This window comes from Schistocerca serialis, chromosome 1, assembly GCF_023864345.2.
Source record: "Schistocerca serialis cubense isolate TAMUIC-IGC-003099 chromosome 1, iqSchSeri2.2, whole genome shotgun sequence".
NCBI lineage: Eukaryota > Metazoa > Arthropoda > Insecta > Orthoptera > Acrididae > Schistocerca > Schistocerca serialis.
The window spans coordinates 579,897,709-579,925,641 of record NC_064638.1 but is presented as its reverse complement, the minus strand read 5'-3'; the positions used below and the strand labels follow the sequence as shown (position 1 = coordinate 579,925,641).

The 27,933-nt window shown below is 44.6% G+C and overlaps 2 protein-coding genes across 2 annotated transcripts in view; one reads left to right on the top strand and one right to left on the bottom strand.

Moving 5' to 3' along the window:
- LOC126417261 (dipeptidyl peptidase 1-like) overlaps positions 1–15,632 on the bottom strand; it is a 57,588-nt gene extending 41,956 nt beyond the window's left edge. Inside the window, exons 1-3 of the mRNA XM_050085109.1 lie at positions 15,473–15,632; positions 1,757–1,908; positions 1,514–1,669 (exon numbers count right to left, since the gene is read on the bottom strand). Of these exons, the coding sequence (XP_049941066.1) occupies positions 1,514–1,669; positions 1,757–1,908; positions 15,473–15,632 (468 nt within the window). The remainder of the gene's footprint in view (positions 1–1,513; positions 1,670–1,756; positions 1,909–15,472) is intronic.
- Positions 15,633–22,215: 6,583 nt separating this feature from the next.
- LOC126417141 (dipeptidyl peptidase 1-like) overlaps positions 22,216–27,933 on the top strand; it is a 138,565-nt gene continuing 132,847 nt past the window's right edge. The window contains exon 1 of the mRNA XM_050085074.1: positions 22,216–22,303. Within this exon, the coding sequence (XP_049941031.1) occupies positions 22,216–22,303 (88 nt within the window). The remainder of the gene's footprint in view (positions 22,304–27,933) is intronic.

The following is a 27,933-nucleotide window of genomic DNA, read 5'->3' as shown; positions in this document are numbered from 1 at the left end:
TGAATGTTCGGATACAATGTTAGTGGCGTGCTGCTTGACACACGTTGATTAAATATCGAGGCGTGACCGTGGGCGCCAGCAGAAACTTTTCCAGAGGAGGAGGCGAGGCGAGGGGACGAGACTCTAACATTGCCATTATTGATATGAATGATTTGTCCAGTTTTGAGACGTGTCATGGTGCAAGAACTAAATTTTAAGAGGGAAACAAAGAATTTATTATATGACACAGAGCAGATGATTACCCATTCACTTCTAGAAGCATCTGAGGGTTGTGTAATGAATATAAACTCTGTACGCCAGATTCTGGGGGTAGAGGGGGAAAGGGCGAGTGCCCCCTTTTATGAACGCCTGTGGGCGTAACGTTCCAAAGTGGCATGAAATGGAGCGAGTAGTTAAGGTCGGTCCTAGAGAAGCCGAAAGATCGACTTCGGTTTATTGAGAAAATTCTAGACGACTATGGCTCATCTATAAAGGAGATCGCATACAGAACATTTGTGTGACCTATTGTTGAATACAATACAGATGTTTGGGATTTCTACCAGGTCGCATTAAACAAATACATCATCGCAGTTCACGGGCGTGCTGGAAGATTTGTTACCGGAAGGTTTGATGAACGGAGATGTTTCATAAACTCAGTCTGTGAAGGGAAGATTGAAATCAATATTTGAGACAGATTGCTTAAGGACCATGAAGACAAGAGAGATAAGGGCTACTATAGGCAGCAAAATGACTGATAATGGCGGAAGTGCAAAGGATATAAAATTCAGATTGCCTACTAGGAGGAAAAGCGATTGAAAAAGAGAGTGTGCTTAACATTAAATGTAAAATCAAGTCTTAGGAAGTCATTTCTGAAGGTACCTGATAAGAGTGTAGCCTTTTACGGAAGTGAAATATGGACGATAAACAGTTTAGACAAAAAGAGAACAGAAGCTACTGAAAAGTGGCGCTACAGAAAAATGATGAGGATTAAATGAGTAGCGTGACAACAGTAAGCAGTAGTTAGGAAGAGATGAAGAGCCTGCGATAGACTAGCTTGGGGAGGTGCATCAAACAGTCTTCGGACTGAAGTAGGCGACAAGAATAACAACAAATCCCATAACTGTCAAATGTTTCATTTCCAGAATGAGATTTTCACTCTGCAGCGGAGTGTGCGCTGATATGAAACTTCCTGGCAGATTAAAACTGTGTGCCCGACCGAGACTCGAACTCGGGACCTTTGCCTTTCGCGGGCAAGTGCTCTACCAACTGAGCTACCGAAGCACGACTCACGCCCGGTACCCACAGCTTTACTTCTGCCAGTATCTCGTCTCCTACCTTCCAAACTTTACAGAAGTTCTCCTGCGAACCTTGCAGAACGTCACGAGTTCGAATCTCGGTCGGGCACACAGTTTTAATCTGCCAGGAAGTTTCAAATGTTTCATTTGGTTGGTTCATATTCCATTTTGCATGTCGACTTGATCTGGAGCTCTCGTCATTTAAAACAATCCACATATGTTTCGAAGTAGCCTCATACCTTGAGTCCCAGGGCTGCGGCTGGCGCGGTGTGCGTCTTGGCGGGCAGTTGCTCGTCTTTTTGGCCATTGAAGCAGGACCAGTGTCGCACCGTGACGTCATGGGCCCAGCCGTCGAACGTCCGGTCGCAGTAACTGGTCACCGACGAGTCGTTATTCTAAGGAGCACACAAAATGACGGCGAAAGTAGACGTGTCACTTCACGTAGTGAGCTGTCGAGCAGTTTTGTAATTTTCAACACTTACAACTTCGTAGTACGAGAAAGCGAAGTAGGAGCGGCCGTTGACAGTGACCTCGAAGCCCTGGTTGTAGATGAGTGTCCATGTGCCGATATTTCCGAATTTGTCTGTGGCTACGTTCGGGTACGACAGATGTATTTTTTCCTCATTTACAATTTCTACAAAAAAAGAAATACGGAAAGTGTGTTAGTAAAGGCTGTGCAACAATTCGTGCTTAGGTGTAACAGTCACTCCTGTTTACAAACAGGGTAAGGATCGGATGCATGGAATTTCAGACTAATATTGCTGACGGCTGTCTGTTGCAGGATCCTAAAGTATATTATTAAGCCTTAACATTATTATGCTCCGGGAGGAAAGAAACTTATCTCAGAGAATCAGCTCGGACACAGGGCGAAACCAGTCGTGTGTGAAACATGACTGACGAATGGTTTTCCTCATGGTTGCGGTGTGAGCTTGACGTGCTGGGGCTCGGCAATGGAGTGTGCAAACTGCCTACCACAACTCAGGAGGTGACATGCAAAGGTGAACACGTCCACAATTTAAAAAGAAAAATGAGGTACGAAATGGAACGGTACAGATAGGATAAGCAGAATCTAGATACATCACGCAGTTTCAGTGAAATCGAATACGTGCCGTGATACAGGGTGGGACAAACAAAAGTAACCCGGACGAGTGGATACGATTGGACCTGAATCTATGCGTATAACCACACCTTGTGACGCGCACACCACGTGTAAGCCCAGCACTTGTTCCACACCGGTTCAGAGTGTAGTGCGGGCTGTGCTAGTGTGAGTGGAGCTGTGCAAAAGGGGACGATGCTACTCACAATGGAACAGCGGATGTTCCTTGTGGATAGTTACGTGGAAGTCATGGAAACGGTGTGGTGAGTGGATTGCTGAGAAGTTTAATGGTATCAAATTGCCAGCAAAGAGTGTCATGCAACGCTTAGTCCGAAAATGGCGTCAGACAGGATCTGTTTTCGAACAACCCAAAAAAATTCCGAAACGTGCCCACACACAAGAAAATGTGCCTGCAGTTCACCAGAAACTGCTTCAGAGACATACCAAATCAACACGACCCCTTTCACAAGAGACCGGCATATCACGTCGATCATGCAGACGAATACTCCACCTGGACCTACACATGCGTTCCTGCCAAATGTCTCTTCTTCACGCGTTAAAACCAGCAGATTCTCTCTCCTCAGCGCCTCCAGTTTTGTGAGTGGTTGTTCACTGAAATAACAATAAATGATCTGGACATGGATCTGTTCTTTATCTTTGATGAAGCATGTGGGCTTTCAAAAAAATTAATGGTGGCCCTCAACTACGTACCCTCACACTCAGAGTTGAAATATTAAAAGTTTTGGCTGGTTTCGTTGTCTAGCGGCTGGGCTACGTAGTTGCCGCATTACATGCCAAATACTGCTGAGTCTACAGTTTACAATATGAATACACACATCAATCGAATGGTCGAAGGGTCCTATCACTCGGCAATTGCGAATTTTGAATGTAACATAGATATTTATAAATGAAAGATTGCAATTAAATAAAATCTGCAGGTACTATTTTAAAGACTTTAAATGATGAGTACGATAGCGGGAGTACCTTTAAGAATGCCATTTATTACTGTAAAACACTTATTGGTGTCGATGGTCCAGCAATTAAATAAAATATAAGTTGAATAACAGGGAAACAATAGATTCCTACTTCATGTAATTAGTAATGAGCAACAACATAACTCGCGAGATATTCACTTCTAAATGCATACTACGTCTTAACTGCAGAAGCCACGGAAATCTCACAAGTGCACAAGTCGGCACTACGAAATATTTCTATCTCCCGCCACCACGTGCAAACTGCTCAATACTCTCCAAGCCTTTCCTGCGACCGTCCGTCTCGCCTTCCCGTCCAGCACTCCCCAGTGTCCTGTGCGACCCGATGCTCCTCCCCCACTTCCATACAGTTTCTCCATTGACTTCGGTAGTCGCCTACCGCAGTAACGAATGCTGTGATGGGCTAGAGCGCTCCCGCCATGTCTCCAAGCCAACATACACTCACAAACATTTAAATAACTTGACATTAAACAAATATTCCTACGGCTGGACCATAAACACGCTCTAACACACATTATTAAACACATAAACAGATTAAATAAACGTACTGGGTGATCAAATAGTCAGTATAAAATTGAAAACTGAATAAATTACGGAATAATGTAGATGGAGAGGTACAAATCGACACACATGCTTGGAATGACATGGGGTTTTATTAGAACAAAAAAAAAAAAAAAAAATAAATAAATAAAAAAAATACAAAAGTTCAAAAAATGTCCGACAGATGGCGCTTCATCTGATCAGAATAGCAATAATTGGCATAACAAAGTAAGACAAAGCAAATATGATGTTCTTTACAGGAAATGCTCAATATGTCCACCATCATTCCTCAACAATAGCTGTAGTTGAGGAATAATGTTGTGAACAGCACTGTAAAGCATGTCCGGAGTTACGGTGAGGCATTGGCGTCGGATGTTGTCTTTCAGCATCCCTAGAGATGTCGGTCGATCACGATACACTTGCGACTTCAGGTAACCCCAAAGCCAATAATCGCACGGACTGAGGTCTGGGAACCTGGGTGGCCAAGAATGACGCGCGCAAGAGATCTTTCACACGTCTAGCAATACTTTTTTTTTTTGTTCTAATAAAACCCCATATCATTCCAAGCATGTGTGTCAACTTGTACCTCTCTATCTTTGAGCAATTTCTTCATGAATAGTGTATGTCGGATGTAAACAAGGACATAGATGAATAAATATATTTATAAGCACGCTGCTACTGTTTTTCGTGTAACTGTGGAGTACATATGGCCTGACGCGACAAATTGTAATTGGCCACTTTGACCTCCAATAACTCATGTACTATTCAAGTTACATGCCTGTAATTCATACCAATTTAGTTTTACACTAATACCTTTCTAAAGACAAGTTGATCGACAAAAACGGATGAACCGTTTAGATTTTGGAAATTCGTTGCTGGTTGTTACTTGTATAATTCAGTCAGATACTAAATTTTAAACTAATAAAGATATTGAAATTCTGATTACACCATCAGAATCGTCGCGAAAGTAATGGTAATATATATGTTTCTTTTTAAGGTATCATGATTCCTCTGGCCATTATTGATTTCTACATGAACCGTGAAATGTCGGCCATTATGGTTTCACAAAGTGCGCCATCTTTGGCACTCCCGACATACAAATCTCCTTCATCGACACAAAGCACAGTCCTCGACACAGCGTCAACATGGAATTCCCAGCCACTCGGTAGCCCTGGACCACGCGCTGCGGCTATCCCTCTTGCTCCGGCTAATATTCGACACCGTGTGGTTGCTGGTGAGCCCCAGCTTGCCGAGCTTCCCGTGCGGCCACGCCAGCTCCGAACTTGGAATACTTTCAGGGTGCCACAGCTCGCCCGTTCCCTCATACGCACAACTTCCATGAAACACCACTGCACGATCGGAAGGTTGGGATTTGGTGTGCAGCGCCTGCGCGCCGCGCTATTGGTCCCATCTTCTTTCACCAGACGCTGACTTCGGCGCATTACGTTGCCAACATTTTGAAACTATGTGTGACAGCAGTAACAGAGGAGGAAAAAAACCTACAGTTACTTCCAACAGGATGGAGCAACTGGCGATACAGCTGGCTGAACCTTGGAGCACGTTTACACGGTCTTCACGCCTGACAGAGTTGTTAGCAGAGCTCAGTCTGGTCGGGACCCGAGTAGGCCACACAGGTTTCCTGATCAGCCAGTGTGCGATCACTTTGTGTGGCAGCCCTCAAGTGCAACCCTCATAGCCTTCAAGAATTGCAGCAGAACATTAAGGATGAGAAGGCAGCAATTCCAGCAGTCCAACTTCGATCACCCTTCAACAATTTGCTGACCAGGACTCAGAACTGGTGGTCGCTGTCAACACATGCTGTAGACAGGTTAGTATTGTATTTCCTTTCCTCTGCTGGAGGGAAGTCTGACAGTACTACACTCCTGGAAATTGAAATAAGAACACCGTGAATTCATTGTCCCAGGAAGGGGAAACTTTATTGACACATTCCTGGGGTCAGATACATCACATGATCACACTGACAGAACCACAGGCACATAGACACAGGCAACAGAGCATGCACAATGTCGGCACTAGTACAGTGTATATCCACCTTTTGCAGCAATGCAGGCTGCTATTCTCCCATGGAGACGATCGTAGAGATGCTGGATGTAGTCCTGTGGAACGGCTTGCCATGCCATTTCCACCTGGCGCCTCAGTTGGACCAGCGTTCGTGCTGGACGTGCAGACCGCGTGAGACGACGCTTCATCCAGTCCCAAACATGCTCAATGGGGGACAGATCCGGAGATCTTGCTGGCCAGGGTAGTTGACTTACACCTTCTAGAGCACGTTGGGTGGCACGGGATACATGCGGACGTGCATTGTCCTGTTGGAACAGCAAGTTCCCTTGCCGGTCTAGGAATGGTAGAACGATGGGTTCGATGAGGGTTTGGATGTACCGTGCACTATTCAGTGTCCCCTCGACGATCACCAGTGGTGTACGGCCAGTGTAGGAGACCGCTCCCCACACCATGATGCCGGGTGTTGGCCCTGTGTGCCTCGGTCGTATGCAGTCCTGATTGTGGCGCTCACCTGCACGGCGCCAAACACGCATACGACCGTCATTGGCACCAAGGCAGAAGCGACTCTCATCGCTGAAGACGACACGTCTCCATTTGTCCCTCCATTCACGCCTGTCGCGACACCACTGGAGGCGGGCTGCACGATGTTGGGGCGTGAGCGGAAGACGGCCTAACGGTGTGCGGGACCGTAGCCCAGCTTCATGGAGACGGTTGCGAATGGTCCTCGCCGATACCCCAGGAGCAACAGTGTCCCTAATTTGCTGGGAAGTGGCGGTGCGGTCCCCTACGGCACTGCGTAGGATCCTAAGGTCTTGGCGTGCATCCGTGCGTCGCTGCGGTCCGGTCCCAGGTCGACGGGCACGTGCACCTTCCGCCGACCACTGGCGACAACATCGATGTACTGTGGAGACCTCACGCCCCACGTGTTGAGCAACTCGGCGGTACGTCCACCCGGCCTCCCGCATGCCCACTATACGCCCTCGCTCAAAGTCCGTCAACTGCACATACGGTTCACGTCCACGCTGTCGCGGCATGCTACCAGTGTTAAAGACTGCGATGGAGCTCCGTATGCCACGGAAAACTGGCTGACACTGACGGCGGCGGTGCACAAATGCTGCGCAGCTAGCGCCATTCGACGGCCAACACCGCGGTTCCTGGTGTGTCCGCTGTACCGTGCGTGTGATCATTGCTTGTACAGCCCTCTCGCATTGTCCGGAGCAAGTATGGTGGGTCTGACACACCGGTGTCAATGTGTTCTTTTTTCCATTTCCAGGAGTGTATTTCCAAGATGCGTTCTGCTGCTATTATTCATTCTCGTGATAAAAATTACGGTCACTTTATTACGATACATATCATTTGTTCGGCATTTAATTCTTGATTAATTGTCTTGATTGTGTCCTCTGAATGCTGCCGTCTTGTTTTCAAACTGATTAAAACCTGACAACACTTTTATCTGTTATTCTAATATGTGAACAGGGATTGAACTGCTCATTTGCAACCCACTTGGTAAATCATTACCACCTCTCAGAATCAAATAAAATATTGCAATGAATACAGCCAAGTAAAAATTTTTAGAGGATATATTTTCTTCTTTGCCTGTCATCTTTACTTAAAATTCGGCATACATTTTTGTATATCCATTATAAAATACTGTATGAGAATTTGCACTGAAAAATCGTTCAAACACCATAGGATTTTGAGCATTGGTAGGATATAAAGCTATTTGCTCCATTGATTCCTGAAGCTGTCAAATTTGACGCAGAGCCATAGGCTATTGTTGCGCTAGTTCGTAGTTTCTTGCGTATCCCTTACTCTCGGGCCACACGAGCCAAATGTCGAGTGGTTATTCGAACAAGCTCGATACGGCATCGAACGCTGCGGCTTACCGAGAAACCTCGAGCCTGTTCGAACGCTAGTATCGTTTGCGCAGCCCTAGTAATCTGTGCTGCGCTTGGTCGCTAGCCAGTTATGCAGCGTCAGGACATTCTTATTAGAGGCATAGCAGCGAGCAGTTGAGCTTTAGAGGAGATTTGATACTTAGGAATCTGAGACAAATTATCTGGAATACCTTATTATGAAGATAAAAACTTGTTTGTAAACGTATGTTACTGATTATATTGATGGAGAAGATTTTTGGAGGAATTTTTCAAGGTAACTAAAGCATGCGCAAGAATGAAATGTTTATTTCTCAGAACAATTAATTCAGAGAAATATCTGTCCCTTAGATAACTAATAGTATTCATGATTAAGGTTAATTTTATCTCTTTGTTTTCATTATGTCACAAATAGCTCAATTGGTTTAAATGCCTGTCATTTTGTAGTGAGTGAATTTCGTAATTGTTAGAGTCTTCTTATGTCGTACAATCTTTTCCGACAATAATCATAATTTAATTTTTGAAGAACGTTTTTCTTTAAAATAAAATCCTCCATCATTCTTAGTAAAGTTTTATATATTTTGTAGTGTGTGTGTTGCGCCTTATGCCACACACATTCACAGATTGTTTCTGACAAGCATAGAAAAGTTTGGTAGTGAATAGATTATTTTTATTTAGCTGCTGCATTTGCTGATTTCAATTTCTTTTCGTGAATGTCAGTATAACAGACACAAAATAGCATGCTGAAGCGAACAGTGCAGGTAACCTTTAATAGTTCCTTTCTCTATTTCGTGGACATTTTAAGTCAGACTTTGCACTTTATGTAATGTAACTCCCATAACGTACTTCAGTATGAGTCTTAGTTAAATACTTTTCACTGAGCAAACAATTAGTCTCTTTTGGTGTCTTGCGGGGAATATGAGCAGATGTGAATAATTCGTCAATATCTCGTATAGTCTGATTTTTTTAAAACTCGTTTGGCCCGCCTATGGGCCACGGTGCTTGTGTGTTTGCTGTGCTGTTGTCGTCTGCCGCTTCTCGTGTTCTTAGTGAAGTTTAGCAGCTGTTTTCTTGTTAGTACCTCGATGTCTTCTGTTAGTCCAGTGTTCCTTCATTTTCCTGCTGAACTCTGTCTTGCATTCGTCACAACATTTTCTATCTCACTTTGGTTAACTTCTGTGAAGGATGCCAGGAAAGATCAGCTTTCAACAGATACATGGTAGTCATTATGTCTTGCCTAATACACTGCTGGAAAAAATAAATGTAATTCCCTCGAGGACAAGCCATCTCGTGACAAGTGAGGTGATAGGTAGCTTATCGTTGTTAGAGTATATGATAACAAAGTCAGACAAAATGAGATACACAAGTCACAGTGAAGGATGCCCAAACAGTCACATCAGTACATAACGTACCCCTATCTGGCAGCAACGCATGCATGTATTCTCACATACAAACGATCATGAAAGTGCCAAACGGCATCCTGTGATAGATTTTCCAAAGTATCTTGCACCTTTTTTTGCAGTTCGGCGATGTTTCTCGCAGGCCCTAGACAATGAGGAAGTTCCTGCTTCATCAGTCCCATACACGTTCAATTGGCGAGTGATTTGAGCGTCTTTCTGGCTAGGGTAGTTGCTTACAGAACGAAGAGCTCTCTGCGTTGCTGCAACTATATATGGACATGTGCTGTCTTGCTGTAAAAGTACGTCATCTTCCTGTTGAAGAAATGGCAGAAGCACAGGGACAACAGCCAACTTAACCCTACGAAAATACAAAGGTAACCGCGAATTGTAAATTATGTTCTCTTGGTCCCCCCCCCCCCCCATCCCCCCACCCCCACCCCCCTCCACGCGCCCCCCGCACACCATGACGCTTGTGCATCGTGGGTGAATGCACTCTGGAAGAGGCAGCTCACCGTTTCTACGCCATACACATGTACTTCAATGATTCACAACAGACAGAACATACTCTCATCAGTGAAGCCAACAGATTGTCATTCCAATCTGTAGTCGACTCTTCACGACGCCAGAGTAGCCATGTTTGGCGGTGACGTTATCTTAACTCCGTTGCATTAGTATGGTTTCCAGTGGTTCCTGATGATGGTCGGTTGGCCACCACTGCTCGTACAATGCATCGATCCTGACTTACGTCTGTGTTAGGCAGACCTGTTCTGTGGGTGTGGGAATGTCCCACAGATCAATGATAAAAGCAGCGACACATCATATACATTGTGCCCAGCATGTGCAGCAATCCAGACGTCCATCCAGCTTCCCGCAAGGCCACAATGTGACTCCATTCAATCTGGTGAAAAAGAGTATGTAATCGTCAGCAGTGTATGAATGTTTTAAATACTGTTCACCTGTAAACTCAGCACATTTACCGCCTGTAGACAAATACATGAAGGGTGCACAGAAAGATGGCCTCCTAAATGCCATCTGATCGCCGACGATAGTGACTAATGAATTACTAGCACTACAGCTACTCACTATCTACATGTTGTTTATACCCTGGTGTGTCAGTGAACATAGTCCTTGAGGATGTTGCATTTTTTCAGTGTATGAAGTTGTCCTAAGTGTTTTTCTAGTTGCTTGTGCTTTGAAGATCTTATAGGCGAGCCTATGGGACACCTTTCCGTACATATACCCACAGAAAGCTACTCGTCTTTTTCTGATGGCATGTACGAGGTTTTCTTAGTGTTGGTAGAGTTGACGATTAGGATTGCACTATCGTCTCCCAGCGTGTAGGATCCATGTCCCGTTATCTTTCGCAGGAATTTCCTTTCTTGTAATTCGAAGACTCGTATTGGGCCTTCTTTGTAAGAGTCAGGCACTCTGACTACTGTATTATAGCGTTTTAGTCTAGTATTAAGCGGTAGATGTTTCGAGGTGTACATTTTTCTTCACGTATAGTATATCCTATGCAGTTTGAGTTTCCTTTGTTCGAGAGCTACCGTTTCACTGATGCCACATAAGATTCATTGTCCAAGGCACTTTACGGTTTTGGCTCTCTTAATATGCTTGCTATCGCTGACTCTCTTCGCACTTGGGAGAACCTTAAGTTGGTAATGAATTCGATCTTTGCTATGTTTATTGATAGACCTGTTTCCTCTGTTAGTAAGTGCTGTACTTGGTGTTGCATAGAAGCCTCTTGCATGTCGTCGGCCAATAAGGCCACGTCGCCAGCAAAAGCCACATATAGAATCCTTAGATTGTCTGCTTTGATCCACATCCTTAATCAGGTGCTCGCTAGCAACGGTCTGTTCCATTCCCTGACGATTATTTCTAGGACGAAATTAAATAATATACGTGAAACACCGTCCCCCTTGCCTCACCCCTTTATTGATCAGGAAACTCTCCCTCTATGTTTTGGACTTGGTGTTGTACCGGCTGACTCACACCAACCTATTGAGCTTTTCATTGAGTCCTGGTTTTTGTAATTATTCCATAGAGAGTGGGTCAATACACGTAGGTGCAAGAGTTTTGGAAGTCTACAAAGTTATCTATCGGCTGTATGGCTCGTTTCTTGCTGTATTAGAGGATGGTCTTAAAGTTCTGCATTTGTTCAGTACAGATCTCGATGGTCTGAAACTTACTTAATCTTCTTCTAACTAATTGTCCACATGTCTCGTTTCTAGTCGTTCTGGGATCTTGGAAGATATTTTGTATGTGACTGCAAGGAGCGATATTCCCCTGTTGTTACTAGGCTCTGTTTCGCTTCCTTTTCTGTGGATTGGTTGGATAATGCCTGATATCTGATATATTCCAATGGCTTCAAGTTTTCCCCTTTCTATAAGTAACCTATAATTGACAGAATAACTTATGTGTCATTTCATTTAGAAACTGAAGACTTCAGTACACGTTAACGACAAGAAGGGTTGTCAGGGTGGGAAGCTGCCCGCTGTGTCAGCCAGCGTGTACCTCAGGTAGGTCATTCGCCGTTTAGCCACTACTGTGAAACACAAAATACTGAACATCTGTCTCACAGTGAAAGCCCGTGGTCAACAACAGTACCTGATAACTAATATCTGCAAAATGTGACTAGTAGGTACCCCAAGAAGAATGGAACAGAACTGAGTGCTGCTTTCCGAGGCAACTCGAAGGTCGCTGTTGACCAATACAGTACCCAACCGTCAATAAAACCTCCCTGCACACAGCTGTGGCGTGCAAGAAGTTGGTCATGGGAACACCTGGAATGGATCCTGGAACAGTGGTGGCAGATTTCATTCACCACTGAGTGCAGGAGTTATCTGACCCGCGATTATCTTCCTAAATGAGTGTGGAGGTGGGTAGGCACCAATGTACGTCAGAGGCATGTAGTTCTACGGATCCAGCAGGGATATGACTCAGCCATGTTTTGAGCCAGTATCATATACAAATGTCGAACACCTCTCATTGCTATAAGGGTAACTTTAGTGCTTAAAAGTGTCGTGACAGGGCTTTCCAAACTATTATGTAGCCCTGCTGCCAACATATCGGTACAGGTTTCTTCTTTCCAGATGATAATATGCGACCACACTGTGACCACCTCATGAACACCTTTTTGCAGGAAGGAGGAATCAACCCAATGGAAGTGCCTTTGGTATCTTCTGACACGATTCCGACGGAAGATACCTAGGACCAGTTGAAACCTGCAGTGCGGTGTTGCAGGAAGCCTCCTCACACACTGGTTGACCTCATGCGGGTCGCCGTCGAAAATAGTTATAGGCATCAGCAGCAATGTCTCGATCAAACCATAGACAATATGTCAAGGAGGATGAAAGCTTGTTACTGTGCACAAAGCAAAGGAAAATGGTGCTGAATATTACCCAATAACAGACATTTATTTTACAGATGTGCACTTTTGCTTATTTGTACAGATTGTCTATATTTTCTTTATTGTTTTTGTCGTGGCGTCAGTCAGAGACAGACTTCGCAACCCATTGAGGTACATGCAGGCGAGCCACCTGCAGAATCCTGCCTCCACGTACCAGAATATTGTAGGCGTAGCACTCCTCAATACAGCAGTGGACTACATTTCCATATGCCATTTCACAACTCTAGAATATCACAGCCACCTACGTGACTGGAGGCGAGCTCTTGTCACAAAATAGCTGGCCATAGCGACTGTAAATGCCCATAGCTCAGCCATTAGCAGCACTTGTAGGTTCTTGCACTGGTCCTGGATTTCTGATTTGCGGTGACGCCGTGACAGTCTCCATGCTAGCTATCGGTCCAGTGTGGAGCTGAGCAGCTTCCACCACACCAAGCAGCGACATCGGCTAGCCGCTGGTCTGCAAACCACCAGCTAGGTCTGATGGTTCATGGTCTTGAGCCAATGCCTTCAAGTGAAGGGCACGCTTAGGGCATCATCGTCTGACAGGGTCTTCCACCCAGCGTTAGGTGCCAGTGCTCCTGACCACTTGTTTGGAACTGTCTGCAGTCCAGCAAAAGCTTGTCGTCAGCTGGGCTACACCTACCTTGCACCAGACAGATCACTTCTGCTGAGGCAGCAACCTGCGGGATCACATACACCTCTGGTGAGTTGTGCTGAGATAGCACCCCGCCTGGATGACCTCACCGCGCCGGCCGCTGTGGCCGAGCGGTTCTAGGCGCTTCCGTCTGGAACCGCGCTGCTGCTACAGTTGCAGGTTCGAATCCTGCCTCGGGAATGAATGTGTGTGATGTCTTTAGATTAGTTAGATTTAAGTAGTTCTAAGTCTAGGGCACTGGTGTCCTCAGATGTTAAGTCCCGTAGTGCTTCGAGCCATTTGAACCATTTTTGACCACACCACGCCCCTGTGACGCCGACATCGACATCATGCTAATTAAAGAATTTTGATAATGAATGAGCTATTCTGACTCCGCACTCGCTGTGATACTAGCAGAACGCAACCCAGGATTCATTCACACACCATTCCCGGGTAAAAGCGACTTTCCTGGTGTCCGCATTGCCGACGCCATTATATCTTTATTTTACAGTACAATTATTTGTTTAGTTTTTTAAGACTTAGTCGTCCTGAGTATAATTCCACACAGTTACTAATGTGTGTGTAATTATTTGTTGAGTAGTTCATGTGCGTCAAGTGAATGAAAAATTTAAAGCACCTGCGTCTTAAGTGAAGCCGAAACGCTGATTTCGTAATGTATCATGCAAATTACTTTAGTTTTAGTCGCTTTTTAGTTCAATAAGAAGACATTTCGTTCTACACCTGTAGCGACAGTTGTTGTAGATGCTTGAAAACGCCCAGGCCTGTGAAGCTTTAGAGCAAGTTGTCACTCTTCGTGAAACTTGTTAAAAGATAAGATGAAGTATGACTGATCAAAATGTACTTGAGGTCGGCTATTCCTTCCTGTAATTTCACAGATAATTCAGAACTTAACCTGTAAAACTGCCCGTCACGACCGAGGAAAAAATTGTGTTGCATTACTTATTGAACGCTCCTCGTAAATAATAGTGAGTGATTGTCCAACATTTCGAGAAAAGTACGCACAGTAATTAGAGGTAAACAAGCAAGAGATGATGTACACGTAATGAGCGATGAGAGAGATTTACACGAGGAAAAGAGAACAGCAGCACGTCAGTGCACTGTACTGTAGTCGGCGGACCGTCTACAGATCTGGAAACGTCTGCTAGCTATACTGTAGTCGAGGCGGTGTAAGAAGATCCCTGACAGCTCGCACCACTGTTTCCAGTTTTCAACTGTGAAGCGTCAATGGCTGCAGGCGAAAACAGTAGCTGTCTGCAGAGATATGACAACATTTAGGCGTTGGCTTAGGGACGTTTGCATAATCGCTATACGTTATTTGTTGAGATAGGCCAGCGAAGCTGCCACGCTCGGACTGCTGCATCTGCCATGGATCAGCTTACGCCGACTCAGCTACAGCGTGCGTTATCGAAAAATGCGATCAGATTCTACTCGCACATTTACTGAATACATCTGGTTTCAAAGTAATGATGTTCAGGATGTGTTATGACTAAGAGGACTGCTGACGTACATGCTAGTCTTTCGATAAACTTTAATCCACCGATCGGGATCAGGAGCCGCTTCAGAGTAAGGGTGGAGCGTGCGTCTCCAGGTTTTATCACCTCGAGGACGACACAGTTGTATTGTTACACTGCAGAAAAAAATTCCCACACTCCCAACCTGACTAGGGAGGCAGCGCTGTCCGTTTTGTGGCGGATCAGACGATCAGCTCAGGCGACCCCTGGAGCTTTCACGTTCGCCATTCTGAAGAAGCGCCAAACGGGCTCTTCCTCAAATAAGGGCGTCTCCCTCCGCCAAACCGTTACAGAAAATTGAGTTTGAATCTAATGGTAAAGATCTGTCTTTTCAATAGACTCGCCATCTTGGGATTATGTTACTAAATTGGCTTGTAGAAAGCTGAAAATTATGCGGACCTTCTCGTCCAGTAGCTCTCTATCTTGGGATGAAAATGGTCGCTTCTGAATTGGCGAGAAAATTATTTACCAAGGTGACAAGCTTCTATCAGATTTATCAGCTCGTTAATTGCGCATGCTATCCTCCCGTGACTGCCGTCATCTGATTCGTCCTCTCTCTTATAGTCTGAATCTGCACTTGTATTCTGAATTACTCAAATGTTCCATTTCTTTTTGTTTGTCAGGCTGACGGTATGGTCGTTGGGACCTCTCACGTGGGTGTTCGTATGTGTTGGAAAACTCTCTCATTTACATGCTTACCGTACGAGGAGCAATCTACCGAGCTGCTGAAGGTGCGGGCTCCTTCATAAAATGTCCACGTGCCCAGAACTTCCCCGTAGGTACAGTTGGCTGGCGTATCAGCTTCAGCACCTGCTAGGAGCAGGACTGCCAGTATTGCGACTGTTAACGTCAGCTTCATGTTTCAATTAGACCTGTAAAACAAGAAACAACCACTCCGTGATAGGATTACTGAATTGGTTACAACAAGGTTTTGAAGTTGAGTAACTATTTCACAAAAGAATAGGACATTTTTTATCTTCCCTCATAGCAGTTATCACTGATACTTGGTGTTACTATTTCAGGATACGGTACAACTGTCCTGGAATGAGCGACGCAGCGGTGGCGTTTGTGGTGGGGACGGGAGGGGTAGTTTACTTGTGGCCGCGCAGAAATGTTGAATTCTCCTCATGCTACTGAGCAGCGCCCAAGGCTGAGAGTAAGAGACCGTTATAGGAGCGAGATTGTGGTTTCATTGACGGAATGCCCGGCCATTTGATGAAAAATTAAGGTCGAAACAACGAGACGATCAGGTGTGACAGAACATATTCGGCCACTTCAAGGTCAGATCTTAGATGTGAATGAGACATACTCTAACTAGAGAAGAATATTCTTTCATTCCTTAGGTTACCATTAACTGAGTGCCACTGAGCAGGGCTAGAAATTCTGATAGCACCAGGTTCCTCGTGAGCGCGTAGAACTCTTGACAACGGGGTTCTATGGTAAGAAGATGCCATTCTCAGCAAAAGTGTATTGCGGGCTCCTGCAGCGTTTCTGTGTGACATATCGTAAGAGACCCTATGAAATACCAGCAGGCTCTCGAAGGCACTAGCGCACTGTTGAAACAGCTGCGGCCAAGATGATGTCTACGTGTTCTCACACCGGGTACTCTGCATGTCACCCGATAAAGTTCGTAATTTGCTTCAACAGCGTATTTACATTCCGGATCTCGTAACAACTGACGTTGGAAACCCACTCGTTCGTGTTTCCCCACTGGAGCGTTTTTAGCATCATTGTTAATTTAGTTCCATTATTCCACTTGTTTTACACGATTGCAGTCTTTCAGTACCACTACGAAATCAGTTCACAGATACCTCAGCTATCAAGGCAGTGCAGTCAGCAATACCTCCAGGAATATAGTAATGACCTTCAGTTTAGATGGCCCGAACATATCCAATTTTTTTCATATGGATGTGAGGTGTAGAGTGGAGTAGGATGTGCATTCTGCGTCACCCAAACATAATGAATGTATAATCTTCCTCACGAAACATCCGTACATGTATCAGAAGTCTTGGCAATTAAGATAGCTACAAATACTTTTAGTGCTGAGGGACTGTAGAACAGCGTTACAAAAATTGGAATATCACAACAACTGGAGTCAAGCAAATAAATGTGTAATAGATTGGGAATGAATATGGACTGCCAAACCTTTGCATCAATATAACTTAATATCCATTAATGCTAATGCTAATGCTGGGATCCAACATAACGAAACACTGAATGCTTTCCCTTCGTATTACAAAAGGCCATTTCTAGGGCCTTTCTCTACCTTAAACTGATTTACTCGTATTTTTATATGATAAAATAACTTACTCAATGGAAATGGTGTACAGTGTGGACTAGGAGAGAGGAAGATTTTATATATGGGTTCAACCTGTCACCACTCGAAAACCATGGTTTTTTAAAATGAATTTCAACAAACGGCATACTAAATCCATATTAAGATGCTCCATGGACCTGAAAGTTATCCTATAATCTAGATAGGATAAAAGCTAAGGCTGATCCGTGTTCTCCTGAGGAAACGTTTTCCAAAAGCCGGTAAGTCTCATCATTCTAGCACGTAAAAGATATGGGAATGAGCAAGATACTTATACAAAGAATTTCGAAATCAATTCGTTGACTGTGAATTACTTGACAGCAGCTGTGTTAGTTATAGGTCTACTACTCAACAGCGACATCTGAAAGTTAGTGTAGGACCGAGACTCGAACCCGCATATCCGGCTAATCGCGAGAGGGAAGAGTACACAGATAGCCGAAGTGGTCAAGGTGACCTCTCGCGATAAGCAGAAAATCCAGGTTCGAGCCCCGGTCCGGCACAAAATTTCATATTTCAGTATTAGGTGGTGGGTCTATACCCAATACAGCAGATGTCAATGAATTTGCAGTCCCCGAACTAAGTTCGAAGTACCGGGTGGTTATAATTGAAGTGCAGCTCTCCATGGAGGTCCATTGTGGGCTGCAATTACCGTATGGCAGCGAAACTTGATAGATATGCTAATGCGTTATACAGAACCGATTCACGCCGGAAAAAATTAGTCTGGTCACCAGGTGCAAATCTGGCGCTGTACAGCGTCTCGTAGACGTCTCTGCTGCTCTTATTGAATAAATAGTATACGTCTCGGTGAATAATAAAACCAAAATTATGCTTTTCTCACTTGTTTTACCTTTTCTACCCACGTCCCGGCCCTAATCCATTACATATGGACACGTTTCGAAGCGTCTTTTCTGCATTCACAGTGCGAGATTTGCCCATTGTGGGCAAAACTGGAACTAATTTTTTCTGGTGTTCATCGGTTTAATTATAATCTTGCGGTATTTCGTACAACTGTGGACCGTGCGTGTAAATTATACAAAATAGTTGGCAAACAAGGAGTCGCATTCTCCACATCAATAACTGTTTTATTAAATGGAAACAATGACTCCACGAACAAAACTATAGCTTCCTATTTGTCTTATGCAAACATGGCATTATAAACTAATAAATGGTCTTGCATATTTCAAATATCAATTCGTGTTGAAATTAATGAAAAGAAATCCACTGATTGTCACTGCTAATATAACACCCCGTTTCAGCACACCTATCTATTACTGTGCTTTAGGAAGCGTGTTTATTGCTTTCAGTTATCACAAAAATTTAAAAGTATGTTGCATGAGTAATTGTTTAAGACCGGCTATATAATTTTATTAACTGAGGCCAATAAATAAATAAATAAGTGGTAATAGTTCTGTACAGTGTACCATAACATGATTCATACACAGCAGAGTAAACTCACATACTGTACTTACGTGAGTTACGGCATCGGCTGACGATCCTGCAATCGAACCACCTTCCTACACTCTGAATTTTGCCTACCGCCTTCAGAAATTTTATACAAGCGGAAGGTGACAGATAGTAATCAATCATTTCTGATGTCAGATGATAATATCAGAATGAAGCTAAGACAAATCAAGCTTAGGTTGGTAAAAATCTGACTGAGAAATTGATTTTTAAGCCCTGAATTTGCGTTATCTGTGAGGCTGCTGATTCGCATTGTTCCTGCGAGATAAACTAAATACTTGCTGGAGAAATCTTTAAGTTATGTTCCAGATTTTTATAAAACACATTTTTATGTATACCCATGACGAAGCTGCTAAAATACGTATTGCTCCGTAACTAGTTTGGGCAGTCTGTCATTACCTAGAAGAAGGTAAGTATTTTAAAGTGGCGTATATCACCTGTCCACTATTTTAAACATGAATGTACATATTTAAAGCCGGGAATTATAACCAGAGATTATTACAATGCACGAATTACAATGCTTTGAAACCAGTACTACACTGGTGAGCAAGACGTAAGGACGAAAGTAACTTCCGCCTGATGTGTGGTTCGATTCCCTGCCGGGTTGGGGATTTTTTCAGCCCGGGGACTGTGTTTTTGTATTGTCCTCATCATTTCATCATCATTATCACCATCATTCGTGACAGTGGCTAGATTGGACTGTGAAAAAATTGGACTGTGTAAAACTTGGGACTTTGTACGGGCGCTGATGACCGCGCAGTTGAGCGCTCACAAACCAAACAACGTTCCACGTGATGTGTCAGTGCCAAGCAACATATTCGGTAAACCTTAGGGCATACATAAAAAGAATCGCTACAGTGTAGCACAGAAGGTAACTGAAAGAAAGGTACAATGAGACAAAAAAGAAATGACGCTTTTATTCAAAGAGAATAATTACACGAAAGTCACCGCTATTCGAGACTGAGTTGCGCACGGCTAGTGTTCATGCCATTTATTGTTTGTCATCTTCTATTATGGTACTGCCACCTCGTTTTCTTATTCCATTTACTGGCGTCACTAACTTTCTGTCTTACTTGTCCGTGAGCGGCAGCAGCAGCGCGTATCGATAAGTGCCCTGTCGTACCATCTCTGGAGGGACTGATAGTATTTCCGGGTCGTCGTGTGTCTGGCAGACAGTTGGAGACGGACCAGCAGTGCAGTCGGGAAGCAGCAGCACTGAAATCGGGACGGAGAGCCGGTGAGGCGCGGACAGCCAGTGCTCGCCGACCGCTGGAGACACACGTGAACTGTCCGACGGAGGGAGATTGGAGTGGGACGACTGTTGGTTGGTCGTCTCATCGGCCGACGTATATTTGATCCTTTCACCGTTTCCGGTCCTGGCATTTGGTCGGTTGGCGTGGAGCAGCGAGGAAATCTCCGCGGAGCTTAGTTTGGCCGAGGCCGCTGGCGGCGTCCACGCGCGGTCGGAGTGTGTGGTGCTGTTCCCATTGGTACGAGGTCCGCGGCTCACCGATCCTGGTCACGAAAGTTGAGTTTTGACTTAATCTACCAGCAAGTCACGACGGTTGACATTGTGTCGTTTGGATTTCGTTGTCAGCTGTCGGGACATTCCCGCAAGCAACAACGTGTGTTTTCAAGCTGGCAGATTTTAGCCACCCTCCGGTGGAGTTTAACTATATTCGGTTATTTTGGATTGAAGTGCACCACCGGAATCTTCCGCCTTATGGCTGTTAATTTTCTGGTTACCTGCCCTGGCCATTGACGTAAATTCAGGCAGTGTATATTCCTCACCGTGTTGTCGCTGTCCAGCACGGTGTGTAGTTTGACAGCTCAATGTATAATTGGTTGTGGGCGCCAATACTCTCTACGTTGTTCAATTGAACTCCCTGTTCTGTGCTGGTTGGGTGGGGCAGAAGTTATCTTGTCGGTAGGTCCGTTGACTGTCTGTCGGTTGGGTTGTCGTCGGATAGAGAATGGTTGGGCCGACTGCCTGTCTCACCTAAGCGAACGTTACTGTTTGAATTCCAGGCCGACCCTCGGAAACTTCTAAGCACTGCCTTTTCTTATTTATTCTTGTTGCTGGTACTTGTACGGCTTCAACCGATTTTTAAATTAAAGTTGTTTTGCTCTTAACGTGTCAGATTGTTTGGGCCTTCAGCCTAATTAAAGAACTGCTTTAAGGTAAGGCCTTTTGCCTTTTAAAAATTCTGATTTTGGTTTGAGTCTTAAGTTATTGGCTTTCAACCGATTTTAAATTAAAGTGGTCTTGCCCTTAAGGCATGAGATTGTATGGCATATTCAGCCGGTTATTAAGTTCCAAAAATTAATGCTGTGTTTTTTTTTTAATTTCTTGGCTCTTGTAATGTTTGGTCAACTACATAAAGTTGTATGTTTGAGTGTAACTGACAGCCGCTTGTTTTGTCGCCTTTCCACAATTTAAACTGCCTTTCCCGTCCTCCGAGTCTAGCAGGGCGTCTCAATGACGGTCCCCTGGACATCACAAAAGGCAGGACGTGATTCGCAGTAGGGTGTGTAATCACCTCGGATGGCAATGTGTGTGCTTTGCAACGTCCTCCCATGCTGATCACGAGATTGGTAAGAAGGTCTTTCGGTAGTGCGTTCCATTGCTCCTCCAGCGCGGTTGAGAACTGTTGGACGTTCGTTGGTGCATGTGGACTTGCTGCAGTACATCTCCCCAACACACCCCACATTTGCTCGATGGAATTTAAGTCGGGAGAACAGATAGTCTTGGCTCCAAAATCGGTCAGTACACGACGGTACACGGTGCCAGAATGTTAGAAGAAGCAGCATACGAAAATAAAAAATTTTCTGGTGCCGTATCTTGGGTTCTGTTGATCACAGAGATAAGGGGTCAATTGTTTTGGATAGCCCTTCACCTAGCGACAACTTGTACGAGAGACGAGCATCCTACAGTACAGGGTCAAAATTTAAACATTACACACTTCCTTCAGACCAGACAAGTTGACCAAATCGGTTGGTTCTTTTACATTAGGTGTAGTAGAACCAACCGATTTGGTCAACTTGCCTGGTCTGAAGGTGTAGTGGGGAACATGAGAGAAGCCTCCACGAAGGGTGTGTACCGACTACTAAACTCTACACATCCGGGCGTTCCCTGGGCGTTTAGATATTACCCAGACGGCTGATTCTCTCACACCAGAAGCAAACATGCGAGCAAACAAACGGTCCTCGACCAGAAATACCGGGCATGAGATTAACTGCAGAAATACCGCACTCTCAGTACGGAAGCGCCATATTTGTAAGACCAGGGCTTCAGATAATCAGTACCCACTGCACTGTAGAAAATAATATCGAAGTTACTGTATTTCAGTGGAGCTGAGTAATTGCGTGGTTACCTCTGTATATAAGCCCCCTTCTGCTGCATTTTCCTTTACACCACCTAGGAACTTCCACAACAGTAAGACGTCTATAGTGACCGGTGACTTTAACAGTCATAGTCACATGTGGGGATATTCTGAAGATAGTGAAAATGGGGAAGCAGTCCTCTCCTGGGCTGAATCCTGCCAGTTGTATCTTATACATGACAGCAAGGTACTCCCCCCTCCCCCCCCCTTTCCTTCAACAGTGCCAGGTGGCAGCGTTGATTTAACCCTGACCTCCCATTTGTGAGTGAAAACATTGCGCAGCTATGATCCAAACCAGTGTGCTCGTCCATACTAAAGACACAACACAGGCCACTGTTGTGTCAAGTTCTCCCAGCAATAAGGCCACAGGAGGTGAGTTTCAAACGGAGATGGGCCGCGCTGGGCACCCGCGCGGTCTAAGGTGTCTTGTCACGGTCCGTGCGGCTTCCCCCGTCGGAGGTTCCAGTCCTCTCTCGGGCATCGGTGTGTGTGTTGTCCTTAGCGTAAGTTAGTTTAAATTAGATTAAGTAGTGTGTAAGCTTAGCGACCGATGACCTCAGGAGTTTGCCGGCCGGTGTGGCCTTGCGGATCTAGCGCTTCAGTTTGGAACCGCGTGACCGCTACGGTCGCAGGTTCGAATCCTGCCTCGGGCATGGATGTGTGTGATGTCCTTAGGTTAGTTAGGTTTAATTAGTTCTAAGTTCTAGGCGACTGATGACCTCAGCAGTTAAGTCGCATAGTGCTCAGAGCCATTTGAACCATTTTTGAACCTCATGAGTTTGGTCCTATGAGAACTTACCACAAATTACCAAAATTTTTCAAACGGAGATACAACATCAAGAAGGCTGATTGGACGAAATTTTCTAACATGCTGGACAAGGAGATTAGGTCTGTGCCACCCATACCTGAAGAGTATCAGAGCTTTGTTCAAGCTGTAAAATACTGCTCCCAGGCATCGATTTAGAGAGGGTGCTGGCCAATGTATCTGCAGGGTGTGACACCTGAAACAGCTGCTCTGCTGGATGAATATTACCGGCTATATGAAGAAAATCCTTATAGCGAAGCCTGGAGATTGTTACGACGTCTCAACAACTATGTCTCCCAATCAAATACACATACAAATGTGAAGGCTGATCAGATTGCACACCACCTCGTGAAAAATGGTAAACCTGACCGTACCTGTAAAATCGAGAGACGAACCCCGGAAATGGAGCCCGAGCAAGAAGGCACCTTTCTGTCTCGGCCTTTCAGTCATAGCGACCTCGATTAGGCTCTAAGCAAGTGCAAAGTCGGAAAAGCAGCAGGGGTAGATGATGTAAGAACTGAACAGACCAAGAACTTTGGTCCAGGCGCAAAGTGCTGGCTACTCGAACTAATGAATAATTGTATCAAGAGCTGCAAGATATCTAAATCGTGGAGGAAAGCAAAAATTGTAGCTATACATAAACCAGGAAAAGACCGGTATGATAAAAGCTATAGACCTATCTCCCCTCTATGCCACCTGTATAAGGTGTTGGAAAACCTGATACTCCAAAGAGAGACAGATATGATAGACCCATTACTGATCCTCTAACAAGCAGGATTCAGACAACGGAACAGCCGCACAGCACAGGCGATGAAGCTGACACAGAGGACGGCTTCGAAACGCGGCAGATCACAGGAGCTGTGTTTATATGTGTCCGCCGCGCGCGATTAGCCGAGCGGTCTCAGGCGCTGCAGTCATGGACTGTGCGGCTGGTCCTGGCGGAGGTTCGAGTCCTCCCTCGGCCATGGGTGTGTGTGTTTGTCCATAGGATAATTTAGATTATGTAGTGTGCAAGCTTAGGGACTGATGACCTTAGCAGTTAAGTCCCATGAGATTTCACACACACTATATGTGTCTCAGCAGCCTACGACACTGTCAACCATAGACTCTTGTTGCTGCAGCAATACAACCTCATCAAGGATTACCAAGTAACCTGTGTGATTAGAAATCTACTGCAGAATCGAAGATATTTTCTGGAATATAAGGACAAAGAAGCAGATGGAGGCAGCAGAAAAACTGGCTGCCACAGGGCAGTGTGCTGGCACCATCTCTGTTTGATATACACACTAACGACCAGCCGTTACCAGAAGGAACACAAAGCTTCATATATGCAGATGACCATGTAATCACAGCTCAAGGATATAGCTTTGAGAGCGTGGAGCAGAAGCTCACTGATGCTTCGAAAAAATTGTGTGTCTATTACAAGGACAACCAGCTGAAACCAAATCCATCAAAAACCCAGACGTGCGCTTTCCACGTAGAAAGAAACAAGTAAGCAGAACCTTACAGATAGAGTGGGAAGGAACGTCTCTAGAACATTGCAAGACTCCAAAGTACCTCGGAGTCACTCTGGACCGTGCTCTCATATACAAGGAGCACTGCTTAAAAACAAAGCAAAAAGTGCCCGGCGGGAAATATGTTGTTGGGAAGTTGACAGGAACAATATGGGGAGCACAGCCAAATACAGTGCGGACATCCGCATTAGCCCTATGCTACTCTGCAGCTGAGTACGCTTGCCCAGTATGGTGCAGTTCCACTCATATCAAGAAAGTTGATGTTGCTCTGAACGAGACATGTAGAGTCATCACGGGTTGTCTGAGAGTCACACCAGTGGAAAAACTGCAGTGTTTATCCGGCATAGCCCCTCCGGACATCCGACGGGATACAGCAGCACAAAATGAAAAAGGCATTAACACCTAAAGGCCATCCACTACATGCTCGTCAACCGGTACAGCAAAGACTTCTGTCTAGAAAGAGCGTTCTTCGCAGCACAGAAGCGCTCGCTGACACTCAACACCAACACTGGGAGAAGAGATGGCAGGCAAGATAACAGCATCTGGAGGAGTGGCTGATTCCACAAGAAGCTCTTCCCCCGGCCACACACAGAAATGGTCCACACGGAAATCACTTAATCGCCTGCGTTCCTGTGTCACAAGATCGAGAAGCAACCTGCAGAGGTGGGGCTTCCAGGCGGACTCTCCCAAGTGTGACTGTGGAGCTGCCGTGCAGACATCATCACATCCGCTACAATGCACATTAGCTCCAACTGTGTGCACCATGGACGATCTTGTAAATGCTACACAAAGTGCACTGGATGTTGCTATTTTTGGGCATCCATTGTATAGTAAATTTAACCAATGTCTTTTAATATTATATATATATATATATATATATATATATATATATATATACCCCCCCATGAACCATGGACCTTGCCGTTGGTGGGGAGGCTTGCGTGCCTCAGCGATACAGATAGCCGTACCGTAGGTGCAACCACAACGGAGGGGTATCTGTTGAGAGGCCAGACAAACGTGTGGTTCCTGAAGAGGGGCAGCAGCCTTTTCAGTAGTTGCAAGGGCAACAGTCTGGATGATTGACTGATCTGGCCTCGTAACAATTACCAAAACGGCCTTGCTGTGCTGGTACTGCGAACGGCTGAAAGCAAGGGGAAACTACAGCCGTAATTTTTCCCGAGGGCATGCAGCTTTACTGTATGATTACATGATGATGGCGTCCTCTTGGGTAAAATATTCCGGAGGTAAAATAGTCCCCCATTCGGATCTCCGGGCGGGGACTACTCAAGAGGATGTCGTTATCAGGAGAAAGAAAACTGGCGTTCTACGGATCGGAGCGTGGAATGTCAGATCCCTTAATAGGGCAGGTAGGTTAGAAAATTTAAAAAGGGAAATGGATAGGTTGAAGTTAGATATAGTGGGAATTAGTGAAGTTCGGTGGCAGGAGGAACAAGACTTCTGGTCAGGTGACTACAGGGTTATAAACACAAAATCAAATAGGGGTAATGCAGGAGTAGGTTTAATAATGAATAGGAAAATAGGAATGCGGGTAAGCTACTACAAACAGCATAGTGAACGCATTATTGTGGCCAAGATAGATACGAAGCCCACACCTACTACAGTAGTACAAGTTTATATGCCAACTAGCTCTGCAGATGACGAAGAAATTGAAGAAATATATGTTGAAATAAAAGAAATTATTCAGATTGTGAAGGGAGACGAAAATTTAATAGTCATGGGTGACTGGAATTCGAGTGTAGGAAAAGGGAGAGAAGGAAACATAGTAGGTGAATATGGATTGGGGGACAGAAATGAAAGAGGAAGCCGCCTGGTAGAATTTTGCACAGAGCACAACATAATCATAACTAACACTTGGTTTAAGAATCATGAAAGAAGGTTGTATACATGGAAGAACCCTGGAGATACTAAAAGGTATCAGATAGATTATATAATGGTAAGACAGAGATTTAGGAACCAGGTTTTAAATTGTAAGACATTTCCAGGGGCAGATGTGGACTCTGACCACAATCTATTGGTTATGACCTGTAGATTAAAACTGAAGAAACTGCAAAAAGGTGGGAATTTAAGGAGATGGGACCTGGATAAACTAAAAGAACCGGAGGTTGTACAGAGATTCAGGGAGAGCATAAGGGAGCAATTGACAGGAATGGGGGAAATAAATACAGTAGAAGAAGAATGGGTAACTTTGAGGGATGAAGTAGTGAAGGCAGCAGAGGATCAAGTAGGTAAAAAGACAAGGGCTAGTAGAAATCCTTGGGTAACAGAAGAAATATTGAATTTAATTGATGAAAGGAGAAAATATAAAAATGCAGTAAGTGAAACAGGCAAAAAGGAATACAAACGTCTCAAAAATGAGATCGACAGGAAGTGCAAAATGGCTAAGCAGGGATGGCTAGAGGACAAATGTAAGGATGTAAAGGCCTATCTCACTAGGGGTAAGATAGATACCGCCTACAGGAAAATTAAAGAGACCTTTGGAGATAAGAGAACGACTTGTATGAATATCAAGAGCTCAGATGGAAACCCAGTTCTAAGCAAAGAAGGGAAAGCAGAAAGGTGGAAGGAGTATATAGAGGGTCTATACAAGGGCGATGTACTTGAGGACAATATTATGGAAATGGAAGAGGATGTAGATGAAGATGAAATGGGAGATATGATACTGCGTGAAGAGTTTGACAGAGCACTGAAAGACCTGAGTCGAAACAAGGCCCCCGGAATAGACAATATTCCATTGGAACTACTGACGGCCGTGGGAGAGCCAGTCCTGACAAAACTCTACCATCTGGTGAGCAAGATGTATGAGACAGGCGAAATACCCACAGACTTCAAGAAGAATATAATAATTCCAATCCCAAAGAAAGCAGGTGTTGACAGATGTGGAAATTACCGAACTATCAGTTTAATAAGTCACTGCTGCAAAATACTAACACGAATTCTTTACAGACGAATGGAAAAACTAGTAGAAGCCAACCTCGGGGAAGATCAGTTTGGATTCCGTAGAAATGTTGGAACACGTGAGGCAATACTGACTTTACGACTTATCTTAGAAGAAAGATTAAGGAAAGGCAAACCTACGTTTCTAGCATTTGTAGACTTAGAGAAAGCTTTTGACAATGTTGACTGGAATACTCTCTTTCAAATTATAAAGGTGGCAGGGGTAAAATACAGGGAGCGAAAGGCTATTTACAATTTGTACAGAAACCAGATGGCAGTTATAAGAGTCGAGGGACATGAAAGGGAAGCAGTGGTTGGGAAGGGAGTAAGACAGGGTTGTAGCCTCTCCCCGATGTTGTTCAATCTGTATATTGAGCAAGCAGTAAAGGAAACAAAAGAAAAATTCGGAGTAGGTATTAAAATTCATGGAGAAGAAGTAAAAACTTTGAGGTTCGCCGATGACATTGTAATTCTGTCAGAGACAGCAAAGGACTTGGAAGAGCAGTTGAATGGAATGGACAGTGTCTTGAAAGGAGGATATAAGATGAACATCAACAAAAGCAAAACAAGGATAATGGAATGTAGTCTAATTAAGTCGGGTGATGCTGAGGGAATTAGATTGGGAAATGAGGCACTTAAAGTAGTAAAGGAGTTTTGCTATTTGGGGAGCAAAATAACTGATGATGGTCGAAGTAGAGAGGATATAAAATGTAGGCTGGCAATGGCAA